The sequence below is a fragment of the Nerophis ophidion genome, linkage group LG12 (assembly GCF_033978795.1).
Source record: "Nerophis ophidion isolate RoL-2023_Sa linkage group LG12, RoL_Noph_v1.0, whole genome shotgun sequence".
NCBI classification, from domain to species: Eukaryota; Metazoa; Chordata; class Actinopteri; order Syngnathiformes; family Syngnathidae; genus Nerophis; species Nerophis ophidion.
The window spans coordinates 27,381,044-27,399,747 of NC_084622.1; the positions used below are offsets into that span (position 1 = coordinate 27,381,044).

At 38.6% G+C, this 18,704-nt stretch overlaps 1 protein-coding gene across 3 annotated transcripts in view; it reads left to right on the plus strand.

Annotated features, from left to right (window-relative positions):
- The window catches only part of zmp:0000001167 (protein phosphatase 1 regulatory subunit 12A), a 53,375-nt gene that overhangs the window by 17,605 nt on the left and 17,066 nt on the right, over positions 1 to 18,704 (plus strand). For all 3 annotated transcript variants that reach the window (XM_061917201.1, XM_061917202.1, XM_061917203.1), the window contains exons 2-7: positions 7,911 to 8,041; positions 10,694 to 10,812; positions 14,610 to 14,766; positions 14,837 to 14,981; positions 15,064 to 15,138; positions 15,248 to 15,327. In XM_061917201.1, coding sequence (XP_061773185.1) covers positions 7,911 to 8,041; positions 10,694 to 10,812; positions 14,610 to 14,766; positions 14,837 to 14,981; positions 15,064 to 15,138; positions 15,248 to 15,327 — 707 coding nt within the window. The remainder of the gene's footprint in view (positions 1 to 7,910; positions 8,042 to 10,693; positions 10,813 to 14,609; positions 14,767 to 14,836; positions 14,982 to 15,063; positions 15,139 to 15,247; positions 15,328 to 18,704) is intronic.

Consider the following 18,704-nt stretch of genomic DNA (forward strand, 5'->3'; position numbering starts at 1 on the left):
ATATATATATATATATATATATATATATATATATATATGTATACATATATATATATATATATATATATATATATATATATATATATGTATACATATATATATATATATATATATATATATATATATATATATATATATATATATATATATATATATATATATATATGTATATATATGTATATATATATATATATATATGTATATATATATATATATATATATATGTATATATGTATATATATGTATATATATATATATATATATATATGTATATATATATATATATATATATATATGTATATATATATATATATGTATATATATATATATATATATATGTATATATATATATATATATATGTATATATATATATATATATATATGTATATATATATATATATATATGTATATGTATATATATATATATATATATATATATATATATATATATATATATATATATATATATATATATATATATATATATATATATATATATATATATGTATACATATATATATATATATATATATATATATATATATATATATATATATATATATATGTATACATATATATATATATATATATATATATATATATGTATGTATATATATATATATATATATATATATATATGTATGTATATGTGTGTGTGTGTATAGGGGTGCAACGGTACGGGGGGTTCGGTTCGGAGGTGTACCGAACGAGTTTCCACACGGACATATTAGGTAGCATACCGCATGTTGTGTAAACAATGCAGAGCGAAGCACAACACACGGCATGCTAGCAGCGACCGAGCTAGGACAACATGTAAAAGCCAGATCTGGAAGACCCTCCTGCCTCGTTAAGATCTCCCGTTTGGGAACACTTTGGCTGCGCGGTGCGATACAACAATGGAGGATGGAGGTTTGCCGACTTTGTTGAGCAGCAGTAGAGTGTGCTTCTGCCAACACGTCAAACATGCTAACCCCTTTGAAGCGTCACCACCGCATTCAAGCAGACTCTCCTCTGCGAGTCAGGCAGGGCTGAAGCAATAACAAATGTTTTTATAGCAGCAGATTTAAGACCATCCATCCATCTTCTACTGCTTGTGCCGTCCGGGGTCACGGGGGTTGCTGTATTGCATTAAAAACTAGATTTTGACCCACTTCTATGGTGGAAGAACAATAACACCATATATCCTCTTACTGCCAAGTTAGCCATGGGGGGGGGGGGGTAAAGAAAAGTTAATCCAAGGCTAAGTTGACTTGAAACTTTTTAATGTTGCACTTTTTATATGTAGAAGAAAAGTTTTGTCATTTTATTTCATCTGAGTAAAAACTTGAGGCAGTTTAATGTTGATTAACGTGGACCACGTTAACGCCCCAATAAGTTGAAAAATGTATTGGGGTGTTAAAATTTAGTGGTCATTTGTATGGAATATGTACTGTACTGTGCAATCTACTAATAAAAGTCTCAAATCAGTCAATCAAAAAAAGGACTGTATATGTTGAAAGGTTTTATTATGAAACCATTCTGAGCCTTATCTTATTTAGTTTTTATTTTATACATGTTGACCACATAAACCCTAGCAATGGACCCTGTGTGTATATGTATGTTATGCCATTGTTTACAAATTTGGTAAATAAATAACCAAAAAATGTATATTTTGTTTTTTTCTCACTGTACCGAAAATGAACCAAACCGTGACCTCTAAACCGAGGTACGTACCGTAACGAACTTTTTGTGTACCGTTACACCCCTAATAAATATATATATATATATTTGTATATTTGTATATATATATATTATATATACATATATTTATATATATATATACAAACCCTGTTTCCATATGAGTTGGGAAATTGTGTTAGATGTAAATATAAACAGAATACAAAGATTTGCAAATCATTTTCAACCCATATTCAGTTGAATATGCTACAAAAACAACATATTTGATGTTCAAACTGATAAACAATTTTTTTTTTGCAAATAATTATTAACTTTAGAATTTGATGCCAGCAACACGTGACAAAGAAGTTGGGAAAGGTAGCAATAAATACTGATAAAGTTGAGAAATGCTCATCAAACACTTATTTGGAACATGCCACAGGTGTGCAGGCTAATTAGGAACAGGCGGGTGCCATTAATGGGTATAAAAGCAGCTTCCATGAAATGCTAAGTAATTCACAAACAAGGATGGGGCCAGGGTCACCAATTTGTAAGCAAATTGTCGAACAGTTTTAGAACGACATTTCTCAACAAGCTATTGCAAGGAATTTAGGGATTTTACCATCTACAGTCCGTAAAATCATCAAAAGGTTCAGAGAATCTGGAAAAGTCACTGCACGTAAGCGATGATATTACAGACCTTTGATCCCTCAGGCGGTACTAAATCAAAAACCAACATCAGTGTTTAAAGGATATCACCACATGGGCTCAGGAACACTTCATAAAACCACTGTCAGTAACTACAGTTGGTTGCTACATCTGTAAGTACAAGTTAAAACTCTGCTATGCAAAGCAAAACCCATTTATCAACAACTCCAAGGAACGCCGCTGGCTTCGCTGGGCCCGAGCTCATCTAAGATGGACTGATGCAAAGTGGAAAAGTGTTCTGTGGTCTGAAGAGTCCACATTTCAAATAATATTTGGAAACTGTGGACGTCGTGTCCTCCAGAACAAAGAGGAAAAGAACCATCCGGATTGTTCTAGACGCAAAATTCAAAAGCCAGTATCTCTGATGGTATGGGGGTGTATTAGCACCCAAGGCATGGCTAACCTACAAATCTGTGAAGGCACCATTAATGCTAATAGGTACATAAAGGTTTTGGAGCAACATATGTTGCCATCCAAGCAGCGCTATTGTGGATGCTCCTGCTTATTTCAGCAAGACAATGCCAAGCCACATGTTACAACAGCGTGGCTTCGTAAAAAAAGAGTGCGGGTACTTTCCTGGCCCGCCTGCAGTCCAGACCTGTCTCCCATGGAAAATGTGTGGCGCGTAAAATACGACAGCGGAAACTCCGAACTGTTAAATGACTAAAGCTCTACATAAAACAAGAATGAGAAAGAATTCCACTTTCAAAGCTTCAACAATTAGTTTCCTCAGTTCCCAAACGTTTATTGAGTGTTGTTAAAAAAAAGGTGATGTAACACAGTGGTGAACATGCCCTTTCCCAACTACTTTGGCATGTGTTGCAGCCATGAAATTCTAAGTTGATTATTATTTGCAAAAAAAAATGTAAGTTTATGAGTTTGAACATCAAATATTTCCACGGGAGGTAAAACCTGTTAGAATTGTGTCACTGTTTATCATAAGATTGGTAATAAAAGTTAAAAATAGTGTCAGCCTTTGTGATTTCTTCTAGAGGCCACAATATATTACTTTGAATTGTTTTCAAGTAAAAAAAAATCCCTTATTTTGAAGGTGTGGCAATAAAAAATGCCTTGGCAGCGCCCCACATTCAATTACATTAAGGGCAAACCCTATGTTTGTTTATGACTTGGAATGCATTTAAAACATTTAAAACATATTCATTAATGTCTTTATATCAGGTTTGTGGAATGTCTCAAATGTTTGCATATTTCCAGTTTGTCTGATCTGATACTATGGTCAGAGTGCAGAAGTGTTACTCTAGTGATGTCGATGTACGGAAATTACCAAAGACGTTTGTTGCGGAATATTCAAAATGGTTGACTGAATCTTAGCATTTTGTGATGTTAAGTTGGTATTTTTACATACTTTACAAATTGTAAATACAATTGGATATTGTTTAATGGATACAATGAAACACAATTAAGCATATAAAGTGAACTCCTTTTTCAACTCTACTGATGAACGTTGGTGCCCAGCCACTATTAGGGTCTCTCCAGAGATTCTCAATTGGGTTTAGGTCAGGGCTCTGGTTGGACCAGTCAAGAATGGTCACAGAGATGTTCCGAAGCCACTCTTTTGTTATTTTAGCTGTGTGTTTAGGGTCGTTGTCTTGTTGGAATGTGAACTTTCGGCCCAGTAAAAAGATCCTAAGAACTCTGGAAAAGATTTTCTTCCAGGATATCTCTGTACTTGGCCGCATTCATCTTTCCTTCAATTGCATCAAGTCGTCTTGTCCCTGCAGCTGAAAACACCACCATGTTTTACTGTTGAGATTGTATTGGGCAAGTGATGAGCAGTGCCTGGTATTCCCCACACATACTGCTTAGAATTATTGCTAAAAAGTTCAATCTTGGTGTCATCACCCTAGATAATCTTATTTCTCATAGTCTGGGACTTCTTCATGTGTTTTTTGGCAAACTCCATGCTGGCTTCATGTCTTGCACTGAGGAGAGGCTTCTATCGGGCCACTCTGCCATAAAGCCCTGGCTGGTGGAGGGCTACAGTGATAGTTGACTTTGTGGACATTTCTCCAAATTCCCTACTAAATCTCTGGAGTTCAGCCACCATGATCTTTGGGTTCGTCTTTACCTCTCTCACCAAGGTTCGTCTCCTACGATTGCTCAGTTTGGCTGGACGGCCAGGTCTAGGAAGAGTTATGGTAGTCCCAAACTTCTTCCATTCAACGATTACTGAGGCCACTGTGCTTTTAGAAACCTAGAGCGCTTCTGAAATAATTTTGTAACCTTGGCCAGATCTGAGCCTTGCCACAATTCCACATTTTTTCACAGCCCCCTGAAGTGCCTCTGCGGATCCACTGAAGATCACGGACCCCCTGTTGAAGACCTTTGTCAAAGGCAAACAAAAATTTAAAAGGATTAATGTACAAACCCTGTTTCCATATGAGTTGGGAAATTGGGTAAGATGTAAATATAAATGGAATACAATGATTTGCAAATCATTTTCAACCTATATTCAATTGAATATGCTACAAAGACAAAAATGTTGATCTTCAAACTGATAAACATTTTTTTTGTTGCAAATAATCATTAACTTTAGAATTTGATGCCAGCAACACGTGACAAAGAAGTTGGAAAATGTGGCAATAAATACTGATAAAGTTGAGAAATGCTTATCAAACACTTATTTGGAAAATCCCACTGGTGTGCAGGCTAATTGGGAACAGGTGGGTGCCATGATTGGGCATAAAAGCAGCTTCCATGAAATGCTAAGTAATTCACAAACAAGGATGGGGCGAGGGTCACCAATTTTTAAGCAAATTGTCGAACAGTTTTGGAACAACATTTCTCAACGAGGTATTGCAAGGAATTTAGGGATTTTACCATCTACAGTCTGTAAAATCCTCAAAAGGTTCAGAGAATCTGGAGAAATCACTGCACGTAAGCGATGATATTACAGACCTTTGATCCCTTAGGCCAGGGGTCGGGAACCTTTTTGGCTGAGAGAGCCATACAAGCCAAATATTTTAAAAAGTATTTCCGTGAGAGCCATAAAATATATTTTTTTAACACTGAATACAACTAAATGCGTGCATTTTTATGTAAGACCAACATTTTTAGAGTATAATAAGTCTCTTATTCTTTTTAATAACATTGTTATTCTGAAGCTAACCAACAATAAATAAAATAATTCTTACCATTAATGCAACTTCTTGAACGGGTGCGGTAGAAACCGGATGAATGGATTAAATTGCATGAGAATGTTTTATATTTTGAATGTTATTTTTGACACTGTGATTACCAGCGGAATTATTCATTACTTACCGTGGGAAGCAATGTCAGCTAAGATTTATCTGAGAGCCAGATGCAGTCATCAAAAGAGCCACATCTGGCTCTAGAGCCATAGGTTCCCTACCCCTGCCTTAGGCGGTAGTGCATCAAATACCGACATCAGTGTGTAAAGGATATCACCCCATGGGCTCAGGAACCCTTCATAAAACCACTGTCAGTAACTACAGTTGGTTGCTACATCTGTAAGTACAAGTTAAAACTCTGCTATGCAAAGCAAAACCCATTTATCAACAACTCCAAGGAACGCCGCTGGCTTCGCTGGGCCCGAGCTAATCTAAGATGGACTGATGCAAATTGGAAAAGTATTCTGTGGTCTGACGAGTCCACATTTCAAATTATATTCGGAAACCGTGGACGTGGTATCCTCCGGAACAAAGAGGAAAATAACCATCCGGATTGTTACAGGCGCAAAGTTCAAAAGCCAGCATCTGGAATGGTATGGGGGTGTATTAGTGCCCAAGGCATGGGTAACTTACACATCTGTGAAGGCACCATTAATGCTGAATGGTCCATAAAGGTTTTGGAGCAACATATGTTGTCATCCAAGCAACGTTATCATGGACGCCCCAGCTTATTTCAGCAAGACAATGCCAAGCCACGTGTTACAATAGCGTGGTTTCGTAGTAAAAGAGTGTGGGTACTTTCCTGGCCCGCCTGCAGTCCAGACCTGTCTTCCATCGAAAATGTGTGGCGCATTATGAAGCGTAAAATACAACAGCGGAGACCCCGGACTGTTGAACGACTAAAGCTCTACATAAAACAAGAATGAGAAAGTATTCCACTTTCAAAGCTTCAACAATTAGTTTCCTCAGTTCCCAAACGTTTATTGAGTGTTGTTAAAAGAAAAGGTGATGTAACACAGTGGTGAACATGCCCTTTCCCAACTACTTTGGCACATGTTGCAGCCGTGAAATTCTAAGTTGATTATTATTTGCAAAAAAAAATTAAGTTTATGAGTTTGAACATCAAATATCTTGTCTTTGTAGTGCATTCAACTGAATATAGGTTGAAAGGGATTTGCAAATCATTGTATTCTGTTTATATTTACATATAACACAATTTTCCAACTCATATGGAAACAGGGTTTGTAGACAAATAACATTTTTATTCATCCAAAGTCCAATCACATTCAAATTAATATAGATTTTAAAATGATTTCACAAAGCTTCTGTAATGTGAAATATTCACAAAAGAGTGAAACTGGATGATTTCTTTGAGAATCGGCTTTGTTAAAATAAATTTGGGACACTCTTTACTTCTATTTTAATTATGTTTGAATCAGGATGCAGCTACCGATTATTTTAATATAATTTTGGCCTGTTTGTTGAATTTAATAATCAGATATGTAATAGCCACAATGCGTTTTTTGGGGAAAATAGTTGAGAAATTAATCAATGTTTATTTATAAAGCCCTAAATTGCAAGTGTCTCAAAGGGCTGCACAAGCCACAACAACATCCTTGGTTCAGATCCCACATAAGGGCAAGGAAAAACTCACAACCCAGTGGGATGTCAATGTGAATGACTAGGAGAAACCTTGGACAGGACCGCAGATGTGGGTGAACCCCCCCTCTAGGGGAGACCGGATGCAATGAACGTCGAGTGGGTCTAGCATAAGCACCCACTAGACGCTTATTGCTTATGACAATTTTTCTGCTTGTCATAACCTTCATTCAAATAAACCTTTAATACATTTAATCATTTTAATGAATGCACATTCTCAACATTGAAATTGCACTTTTAACATTTGCGCATTGATACAAAATTAAAAAAACTCTCAGCTGTTCAATGCCACAACAAATCACAGTCCCCCCATACACCACGGCTCTCTAATGCCGTGTTCCAGGCATTATAGTCGGTCGGGAATTGATCATGTTATATCAGTTACACTCATTAAAAGGATTAATTGAAGCAACAGAATATAAATCTAAGATATATTCCAATCGAACTAATCAGTTATTCATTTCAGGCTTAGTTTTGAACATACTCATACAAACAACTTTAAAAAAGCGTATTAAATTTACTCTTTCCCCCCTGTGAAACTGTTGTCTTGCTCGAGGGCTTTTTCCAGCCCATCTCGCTGGAAATAGACACAAGTGGACACTTTGTTTTTTCTCAAGAATCTGTAATTTTTGCCCTGCAACATCAAACATTAATGAAATGGGCCTCTTGACTAAATAACACCCTTTGGATTCTTTTTAACAAATGCATTGTGTTGTTGCGGTGTCGCCTGGCAGGCCTGCATTGACGAGAATGCTGAGATGGTGCAGTTTCTGGTGGAGAGCGGAAGCAACGTCAACATAGGTGACAATGAGGGCTGGAACCCCCTGCACGCTGCGGCATCCTGTGGCTTCATCCCAATCGCAAAGTGAGTGTTAGCGTCCATCATCTCTCACACACACACACACACACAGACACACACACACACACACACACACCAGCATTGCAGTAGTACGGCCTGGCTCGGTTGGTAGAGCACCTTCAGGGTTCCTGGTTTGATCCCCAGCTTTTGCCATCTTAGTCATGTCCATTGTGTCCTTGAGCAAGACACTTCACCCTTGCTCCTGATGGGTCATGGTTAGAGCCTTGCATGTCAGCTTCTGCCATCAGTGTGTGGATGGGTGAATGTGGGAATAGTGTCAAAGTGCTTTGAATACCTTGACGGTAGAAAAGTGCCATACAAGTGTAACCCATTTTACCTCAATTTACGATCTTAATTGGTTCTGGGACGGAGCTCTTAACTTGAAACACTTGTATCTCAAATCAACGTCCACCATTTAAATTAATTTAAGTAAATTTATCATGTGGCATGTAGCATGCCTTATAAAAAGAAAAGCACACTTTTAGGTAATATATATCCATCCATTTTCCACCCCTGCAGTCTAAGCAGAGACTTCCCTGTCCGCGGCCACATCTTCTAGTTCCACAGGGGTGACACAGAGGCGTTCCCAGGCCATCTGTGTCCCTCCAGCGTGTCCGAGGTCTGCCCCGAGGCCTCCTACCGGCTGGATATGCCCAAAACACCAGGGAGGCGTCCAGGAGGTCTCTCTAGTAGATGACCGAGCCTTGCAGCTGTCTCGTGTCGACGTGAAAAAGCAGCAACTCTACTCTGAGTCTCCCCTGACTAAGCTCCTCCCCCAATCTTTGAGGCTGATCCCAGACATTCTGCGGAGGAAACTAATTTCTGCCACTTGTATTTCCAACCGGTACAGTGACCGCATCGCTGCACCTAACTGTCTGTCAATCTCACTTACCATTTTCCCCTCACTCGTGAATAAGACCCCAAGATACTCCTCCACTTGAGGCAGAACGTCACTCCCAACCTGGTGGGTACAGTCCACCTATTTCCGAATGAGAATTATGGCCAGCGTCAAATTTGGAGGTGATGATCCTCATCCCAGCAGCTTCACACTCGGCTGAAAACTGCTCCAGTGAACGCTGACGGTCCCAGTCTGATGAAGCCAACAGGACCACATCGTCTGCAAATAGCAGAGATGCGATGATCTGGCCACCAAACTAGAAACCCTTTACACCATGACTCTGCCTAGAAATTCTGTTCATAGAGATAATGAACATTACTGGTGACAAAGGGAAGCGCTGGCGAAGTCCAACGTCCACTGGGAACATGCCAGTAGTAAGTCTACTGGCAGTGCGAATCAGACCACTGCTCCATTTGTACAGGGACCGAATGACCCGTAGCAATGGACCCTGCGCCCCGTACTCCTGAAGCACCCCACCACAGGACACTGCGAGGGACACGAACAACTGTCTTCTCCAAATCCACTAAAATGTAGACTGGTTGGGCAAACACCAATGTCCCCTCCACAGTACCCTAACGAGGGTTTAAAGCTGGTCCTGTTTTTCACGACCTTGACGAAAACGGCATTGTTCCTCCTGAATCCTGTGCTCGACTAATGACCGGAATAGATTTCCCCGGGAGGATGAGAAGTGTGATCCCTCTATAATTGGAACACACCCCCTGTTTCCCTTTCTTAAAAAGACGGACCACCACCCTGGTCTGCCAATCCAGAGCTGCTGCCCCAGACTTCCATGCTGTGTTAAAAGAAAAGTGTTAATTTTCTACTGCTTGTCCGTTTCAGGGTCATACAATGTACTACGAACAACCACAATAGTTTTATGAAATAATGTAAAATTAATGTAAAGCATTAATATTGAACTTCTATGGTATCTCCTTCCAGATACTCCTCTGTCAAACACTGTCAGCCGCTTTTTAATATTACCATGAATAAATACCCACTGTTGAGGGTTTTTTTTTTAACATTCTTGATTGTTGTAGGATTTATTCTGCTTCAGTATGATGCAGACTGGCAACAATGTCATGTTTTTGATTTTTGTTTTTAATTCAATGAATATCATCCACTTCTTCTCAGCACTGTCCTTCACACTCCTTTTCTTCCGTCCCATGGTGAGAAAACAGTTATGTCGATCTCTAGTTATAAGGTAATGCTAGAGACCAAGACTAGATGTTTTATTTGAATCTTACGGTTAGGTTACGTTATGTTACTTTATTAGTACTCGAAAGTAAATTTGTTTTGGAGCCAGCAAAATCAGAACATCCATAAAACAAACTGGAAAAGGTAAAATCTTAGACATGCAATACAAAGACCTACCACACCACGAGCAATACAAACATTTGGTAAGATTCTAAATTGTAAACATACTCAAATTTCCCCATTAGAATGATAATATATAAAATCACTATACTATATCATTTGGGACAAACCACAATCAAATGCTATTAATAAAATATGGGCAAAAAAGGACTACAACTTGTTTAGTTCTTTTATGGCAGCTGGGACATTTGCTATGCCAACTTACTCAATTTTCTGTCTGCAACTTAAAGCATGACATATAACCGAGAGACAGCTCTTATCTCAAAACACTCTAATGTTGGGGCACTCTTAAGATGAGGTCCCACTCTACTTCTATATGTTTTGGACTATAGGACTTCCTTGCAACTTTACTTATTGTTGACTGTTTTGCATGTCTTTCTTTGAAGATACTTGATAGAGCACGGCGCACACGTCGGCGCTGTGAACAGCGAAGGGGACCTTCCTTTGGATGTGGCCACGGAGGACGCAATGGAGAGAATGCTCAAAAGTGAAATCAAAAAGCAAGGTGATTGTTGCTCTACGTGAGCACCATAGTGATGTGACAAGTACAGAATTGTTTCACAAGAGAAAGAGAATGAGTTGCATTCTTTGTCCCATACAGCAGTGTTGTTTGCTGACACAAACTTGTGAAATATGACAATTTGATGTTTTAAAGGGGAACATTATCACCAGACCTATGTAAGCGTCAATATATACCTTGATGGTGCAGAAAAAAGACCATATATTTTTTTAATCGATTTCCGAACTCTAAACGGTTGAATTTTGGCGAATTAAACGCCTTTCTGTTTATCGCTCTGTGGCGATGACGTCAGAACGTGACGTCACCAAGGTAAAACAGCCGCCATTTTAATTTTCAATACATTGCAAACACCGGGTCTCAGCTCTGTTATTTTCCGTTTTTTCGACTATTTTTTGGAACCTTGGAGACATCATGCCTCGTCGGTGTGTTGTGGGAGGGTGTAACAACACTAACAGGGAGGGATTCAAGTTGAACCACTGGCCCGAAGATGCGAAAGTGTCTGCCGCCAGACCCCCATTGAATGTGCTGGAGTGTCTGCACATTTTACCGGCGATGACAGACATGGCACAGAGATGTATGGATAACCTGCAGATGCATTTGCAACAATAAAGTCAACGAAATCACAAAGGTGAGTTTCGTTGATGTTGTTGACTTATGTTCTAAACAGACATATTTGGTTGTGGCGTGACTGCCAGCTAATCGATGCTAACATGCTACGCTAATTGATGCTAACATGATATTTACCGGCGATGCTAAAGCATACATGGCACAGAGATGTATGGATAACCTGCAGATGCATTTGCAACTATATAACGTTTCCTTCCACCCACATTTAATGCGAAAAAAACACTTACCAATCGAAGGATTTAAGTTGCTCTAGTGTCACAAAGTGCGGAAATCCTGATCGTTCTGTCCGCACATTTTACCGGCGATGCTAACGCAGCTATTCGGCCATGCTATGGCTATGAACAGCGTCAATAGCTATTCGCTCAATAGCTTCAGTTTCTTCTTCAATACTTTCATACTACAACCATCCGTTTCAATACATGCGTAATCTGTTGAATCGCTTAAACCGCTGAAATCCGAGTCTGAATCCAAGCTAATGTCGCTATATCTTGCTGTGGTATTCGCCATTGTTTGTTTGTATTGGCAGCACTGTATGACGTCACAGGAAAATGAACAGTGTCTTCGCAGAGAGCGAAAAAAAGGCACTTTAAAGCTTACTTAGGGATATTCCGGGACCGGTAACATTTTGAAAAAAAATTCAAAAAATAAAACAAGCTACTGGGAACTGATTTTTATTGTTTTTAACCCTTTTGAAATTATGATAATGTTCCCCTTTAATCTCAGTGTTGGTTTGACATTTAGTTTGAAAACTAATTGGGGGAAAAAGATGCCTCATTTATCATTAGTACACTATCAATTTATTTAAAATGTTTGACATTACATTAGAGATATAAATGTATGTCGTTATGACTGCATTGTGGCTTAAGCTAGAAGATGTACATGGCTGCTATTGGCATAAATAGGCTCGATTTTCAATCAGTTCAGTACATGCCAAACGAAAATTGAGTGTGCATAATTTATATGTTTACCTGCTAATGTATACAGCTGTTGACTACAGTCAGCACAACTCAAACAAGTTCAACACTCAACCAACCCACTCAAATGTAGTAATCACCAGCCAACAGTTTCCGTCATAGTTGGCTTTGTTCTGTTTTTGGCAATAGCACTCACAGCATTGGCTACCTTTGAGAAATGTACTAAAGTCCAGTGTTTATAACAAATAACAGTGCTTAGGTTTATTGGATACTGTCTGAGATGTATACATTTGGGAGTATGTTTATAATTATTGGAATCAGTTTGTAGACCAAAAGGCCAAAAGTTTTGCTCCCTCCTGTAAAAGTATGCACATTTACGGAAGATTCTGGCCCACTATTCATATTGCTCGGGTATATGAGTGTTGTACATCGCCTTTATGATCCATCCCATCCATCCATCCATTTTCTACCGCTTATTCCCTTTTGGGGTTGCAGGGGGCGCTGGCGCCTATCTCAGCTACAATCAGGCGGAAGGCGGGCTTACATCCTGGACAAGTCGCCATCTCATCGCAGGGCCAACACAGACAACATTCACACTCACATTCACACACTAGGGCCAATTTAGTGTTGCCAATCAACCTATCCCCAGGTGCATGTGTTTGGAAGTGGGAGGAAGCCGGAGTACCCGGAGGGAACCCACACATTCACGGGGAGGACATGCAAACTCCACACAGAAAGATCCAGAGCCTGGGATTGAACCCAGGACTGCAGGACCTTCGTATTGTGAGGCAGACGCACTAACCCCTCTTCCACCGTGAAGCCCCGCCTTTATGATACTGTATCTATTTGTTCCTGTTCTCTATACCAGAAGTGTCCAAATATTTTTCAGCAAGGGCCACATGCAAAATCAGTGAATGATACTTGGGCCACTCTGATCAATTTCTTACATTGAATAGGCTAAAACAATTCAATGTAGCTCATTCAACATATGCTTAAGTGCCTAAATAAAACATCGACATCTTAGCTTTGTGTTATAGGTATAACAAAAAAAAAACTTATTAGTGTAGTATCTAATCCAACCCCCATTGAGATATTTAATTTATTCTTCTTTTTATTTTTATCAATTTAATTTTACAATCTAAGATTTTTGAGGGTTTAGCACACTTGAAAATGTACCATATTTTGCTTTTCAGGTCCCAATTTTGGACCATGTGTTTTTTGTGTAATGTTCTAATCAAAGTTGTGTTTGAATTTGTGCTGGAGCCTACCTCAGCCGCATTCGGGCGGAAGGCGGTGTACACCTTGGACAAGTCGCCGCTTCATCGCAGGGCCAACACAGATAGACAGACGACATTCACACTCACATTCACACATTAGGGCCAATTTAGTGTTGCTAATCAACCTATCCCCAGGTGCATGTCTTTGGAGGTGGGTGGAAGCCGGAGTACCCGGAGGGAACCCACACAGTCACGGGGAGAACATACAAACTCCACACGGAAAGATCCAGATCCTGGGATTAAACTCAGGACTACTCAGGACCTTCGTATTGTGAGGGACATGCACTAACTCCTGTTCCACCGTGCTGCCCATATTTTTATATTATAACTATATCTATAACATCGATACTGTTGACTACTTACAAAAACTACTACTAATAAAAACTTGAGTATACCCCTAACATTTCAGTTTTGTCTTGAAATGGTGAAATTCTGATACAGCCCCAGATGTACTTACTGAAATGTCTGAGCAGTGCGTTATAGCAGCTTTAATAAAAAGACAATTATTACTTGAGGACTTTAGTTTGAATAACTTCCTCGCAAAAAAAGAGCTGTCAAATTATAAGATAAAAAGTCTACATTTTAGAAAAAAACTAGTCAAATTAACTAGCTGCATGGAGAGATCATTGAACTCGATAAGACATCCTAAATTAATATTTGTATATCTAGAAATTAGCAGGACATTATGTATTTTATTATGAAAAGAAGTATTATCCAACTTGCACTTGCCCTCGAGATGTTGCAAATTATTTTCTCAGTTTTAACATTTTCAAACTGGAATTGAAAAACATAACTATAATGCTAAGATTAAGATTATCGGTGACTAAAATTGAGTAAATATGTCTTAAAACATTTTAATCTTTGCAAGTGGCAAATAATTTGCAGTGTTGAATAATTTCTTTTTTTAAGTCATTGTGTGCCTTTTTAAATATATTGACCTCGCATGCTCATGTTCACTTTACAGGAATCGATGTGGACTTGGCTCGGAAGGAGGAAGAGAGGATCATGCTCCAGGACGCCATGGCGGTGCATGAAGGTGGCGGCACTCTGACGCCTCACCCGAACACCAAGGCAACAGCTCTGCACGTTGCGGCTGCCAAGGGATACATTGAAGTTCTAAAGTGAGAATCTAATTGCGCAGGTCGAAACGGCCATTTTCCTCTGAACTCCTCCGCTGTCTTTTGTCACTAGGGTGCTGTTACAATGCGCCGTGGATGTGGACAGTCGGGACATCGATGGTTGGACGCCCCTGCATGCAGGAGCTCACTGGGGGCAGAAGGAAGTGTGCACGCTGCTTGCAGACCACATGTGTGATATGACCGCCATCAACAATGTGGTGAGCTACAGACTGACCGTGTTGCCTCGCCATAATCTGTGTGACCGCATGAAGCCCTTGCTTACTGTGAATGTCCTTGTAGGGCCAAACGCCTTTAGATGTTGCAGACGAGAACCTAGTGGACGCTCTGGAGGAGCTGCAGAAGAAGCAGAATGCTGTGAGTGCCCTTGTGCCGACGACCCAACTCTTCTTCTGCCTGATTGCCTGATGTAGCGCGAGAGCCATGAATGTTCTCTGTGTTTATGTATGTTTATATTACTCCTCAGTTACGTACCGAGAAAGAGAAACAGACTCCTGTCATCGAGACCAGCCTGCAAATCGCCACAGTACCAGTTCGCACACGAAGGTGAGTGCCTCTTGTCCATTACTGGTTGTTGCCTTGCAATCGTGTGGGCATAAACTGAAACTTTGAACCTGAGTTAGGGATGGGTACTGAATTCTGTACTTTTTTTTAGGTACAGACCGTTTCTGTCGGCATTACCTCAACGTAGGAGCTTGATTGGTTCTGTGACGGAGATCTTAACTCAAAACACTAGTATCTAAAATCAGCGTCTGCTATTGAAATTCATTGAAGTGAATTGGTTCTTTTCCACACCCTATCCAAAACCGCACAAGTTTAACATGTAAAATGCCTTAAAAAAAAACAAAAAAAAACTTCTCGATAATATTGTATGAAAAATAATACAATAGAACTTCAAGGTTAATGACCTTGGAGAGTTGACTTCTATGGTATCGTCTTCCAGCTGCTTTTCTGTCAAACACACCGTCAGTAACTTCGCTGTATTTTAACTGATAAATATTTGCCCTTTCAATATTATTTTAACTTTAATGGATGACATTAGACTCATTCTGCTTTAGTATGGTACAGACTATCAGTGATACGTTCAAACTTCTTCACCAAGTTGGTGACACTTTGTCATGCTTTTGATTATTTCTTTATTTAATTCCATGAATATCATCCACTTGGTCTTCTCAGCACTGTACTTCACACGCACTATCTTCCTTCCCATAATTGGAAAACAAAGTTTTGTCAATCTAAAGTTTTAAGCTAAGTCTAGTGAGTAAAACCAGATTTTTGGGAGGCATCTCAAGGGTTTTAATGTGAATTTTGCTTTGCCAACTAATGGCGGGAAATCCAGGGATACTTGTAATTAAAATTTTTGCTTGCAACTAAAAGCATAAAAAAATACCTGAGAAACAGCTCTTATCTCAAAACATTCTAAAGTTTAGGTACCACTGCACTTAGTACAGATTAACATAAAATCAAATGGTACCAGTTTTCGATGCTTGAGTTGCCTGTGACGTCACGTCCAAGTGCAGATTTGGTACTTGCTCAATCACTTTTTAGGAAAACAAGTGTATTCTTAGTGGACTTCCTCTATGTCAGTGGTCGCCAACCTGTGCTAACAAGCCAAATACTAGAGTCTATAAACATTGCGCCAAAGTACGAATTTTGTGTTAATTTATATATACAAACGTAAACAATGACATGTGCAAAGGTAGTAATATATGATAAAACAAGACGGAAACTAAAGAAGGACTTCCCTGTTCATCCCCTCTTTATCACACAGGAAAAATCCCCCAGGTGAACAGCTAATTTTACTACTTTTGGCACTGACCTAAGCTGACTCGCGTCCCATTTGTGACCAAAGTATGAACAAATATACTACGGTACTAAGAGTATAGTGGCCAAACAGTTCGCTACTACAGCAGATATGCCGAAGTACAGCACGGGAGCCTTCTGTGGCCTGTGACTCCTTTGTCATTGGCCCTGGGCTCATTTATTTTTTTAAATCACCAGCAAAAATTGGGAAAACAGCATGACTCAGTGCCGTAGTGGTTAGAGTGTCCGCCCTGAGATCGGTAGGTTGTGAGTTCAAACCCCGGCCGAGCCATACCAAAGACTATACAAATGGGACCCGTTATCTCCCTGCTTGGCACTCAGCATCAAGGGTTGGAATTGGGGGTTAAATCACCAAAAATGATTCCCGGGCGCAGCCACTGCTGCTGCCCACTTCTCCCCTCAAATCCAAGCGTCAAATGCAGAGGAGAAATTTCACCACACCTAATGTGTGTGTGACAATCATTGGTACTTTAACTTTAACTTAATGAAACTCGTTCTTGGTGGCTTGCAATGCAGTTAATGGGAGCATTCAATTCTACCTCACTTTAAATCCCTTTAAAATGCATTCAAAAACCATCACCAATATTTAATTTACATTACGTAACCTGTATGGTAACCAAACTGTAGCGACATTGTTATTGTAAGAGCGAACAATGAGGAACTCTTTTTCTAGCGTGCTACAGTATTAGCCGTAGAAGATAACTATGGCAAGAGATAAGCTTGCTTCTACGTCATGTTTATTTCATCTGACATTTTTCCCAAAATATCTTTGTTAGAATTTAAAAAATACATTTTTGTAATGTAACATACAATCATATAATGCAGACTATACACATTTAATACGTCCCAAAATAACAAAGCAAAACACTTTGAAGAAACTAATTTAGAAAAGAAAACAACGTTAAGTGAACTTGAACCATTAATTACATGTGTGTAATAGTACCAACCTTTACTAAGTTAATGCTTAGTCAGAGTGGGTAATCTTTTAACATTATGTTTATCAAGTCATTTTCAGTGTCACAATGCACTGCTTTACTTTAAATACTTTAAGAGTATTTATCCTCCGCGCAACAAAATTGTTATACTTTTTCCAACTTTCTTGTACTCACACCATATTTTTGCGATATTAGACGGAATTTTTACTGCAAAAATTGTGATTGACAGAGTTATCCTTTTTAATGTATGCAGTTTGCAACAAAAAAGAACTGTGATGGATGGATAGTACTTTATTGATTCCTTCAGGAGAATTCCCTCAGGAAAATTTAAATTCCAGCAGCAGTGTACAGAATTGACATCGAATTTAAAAAGTAAATAATGGGGGTATAAATGGAAACAAAATAGAAAAATAATGTGATATTTTGTGATATTACATTATGTGATACTGCATCACATAACATCATTTCCTCAAAAAGATTCATCATGTCTTCTTATTCATATACTTTTTTTAAATGTTCTTGTAATCAGATCATATTTTTGGGATATTAGATTGAATTTTTATCATAGTTGTGATTGACAGTTATCCTTTTATAATGTGTGCAGTTTGCAGCAAAAAGAACTGGGATACTGCATCACGTAACATAATTTCCTCAAAAAGATTCATTATGTCTTCTTTTTTTACCATTAAAATTCCATCAAATATACCGAAAATATGGTCTGATTACAAGAGAATTTGAAAAAGTATATCAATAAAAAGACATACTGAATCTTTTTGAGGAAAATATGTTACGTGATGCAGTATCACACTTCTTCTTTGCTGCAAACTGCTCACATTAAAAAAGATAACTGGCAATCACAACTGGGTGTCGTGATCTCATTTGATTGTGCATGTACACTTACTGAAGTGGTCATGAGTGCATTTTGATGAAGACAATACTCTTTTCAATGGTAACAATTGTATAAAAAAAATAGTAATTGTTTGTTTTTATATAATTGTAAACTGTTCATCCTATTAACCTTAGAAAAATATTTAACAATCATGCGAATAAAAACTTTCCGGTTGGGTCTAACACGCTCTATTGCACAGGCATTTTGATTTGTGTAGCAGCAAGTTACTGACATTCCATATCCCATTTACATACATATTTTGTTGATAAGTTCAT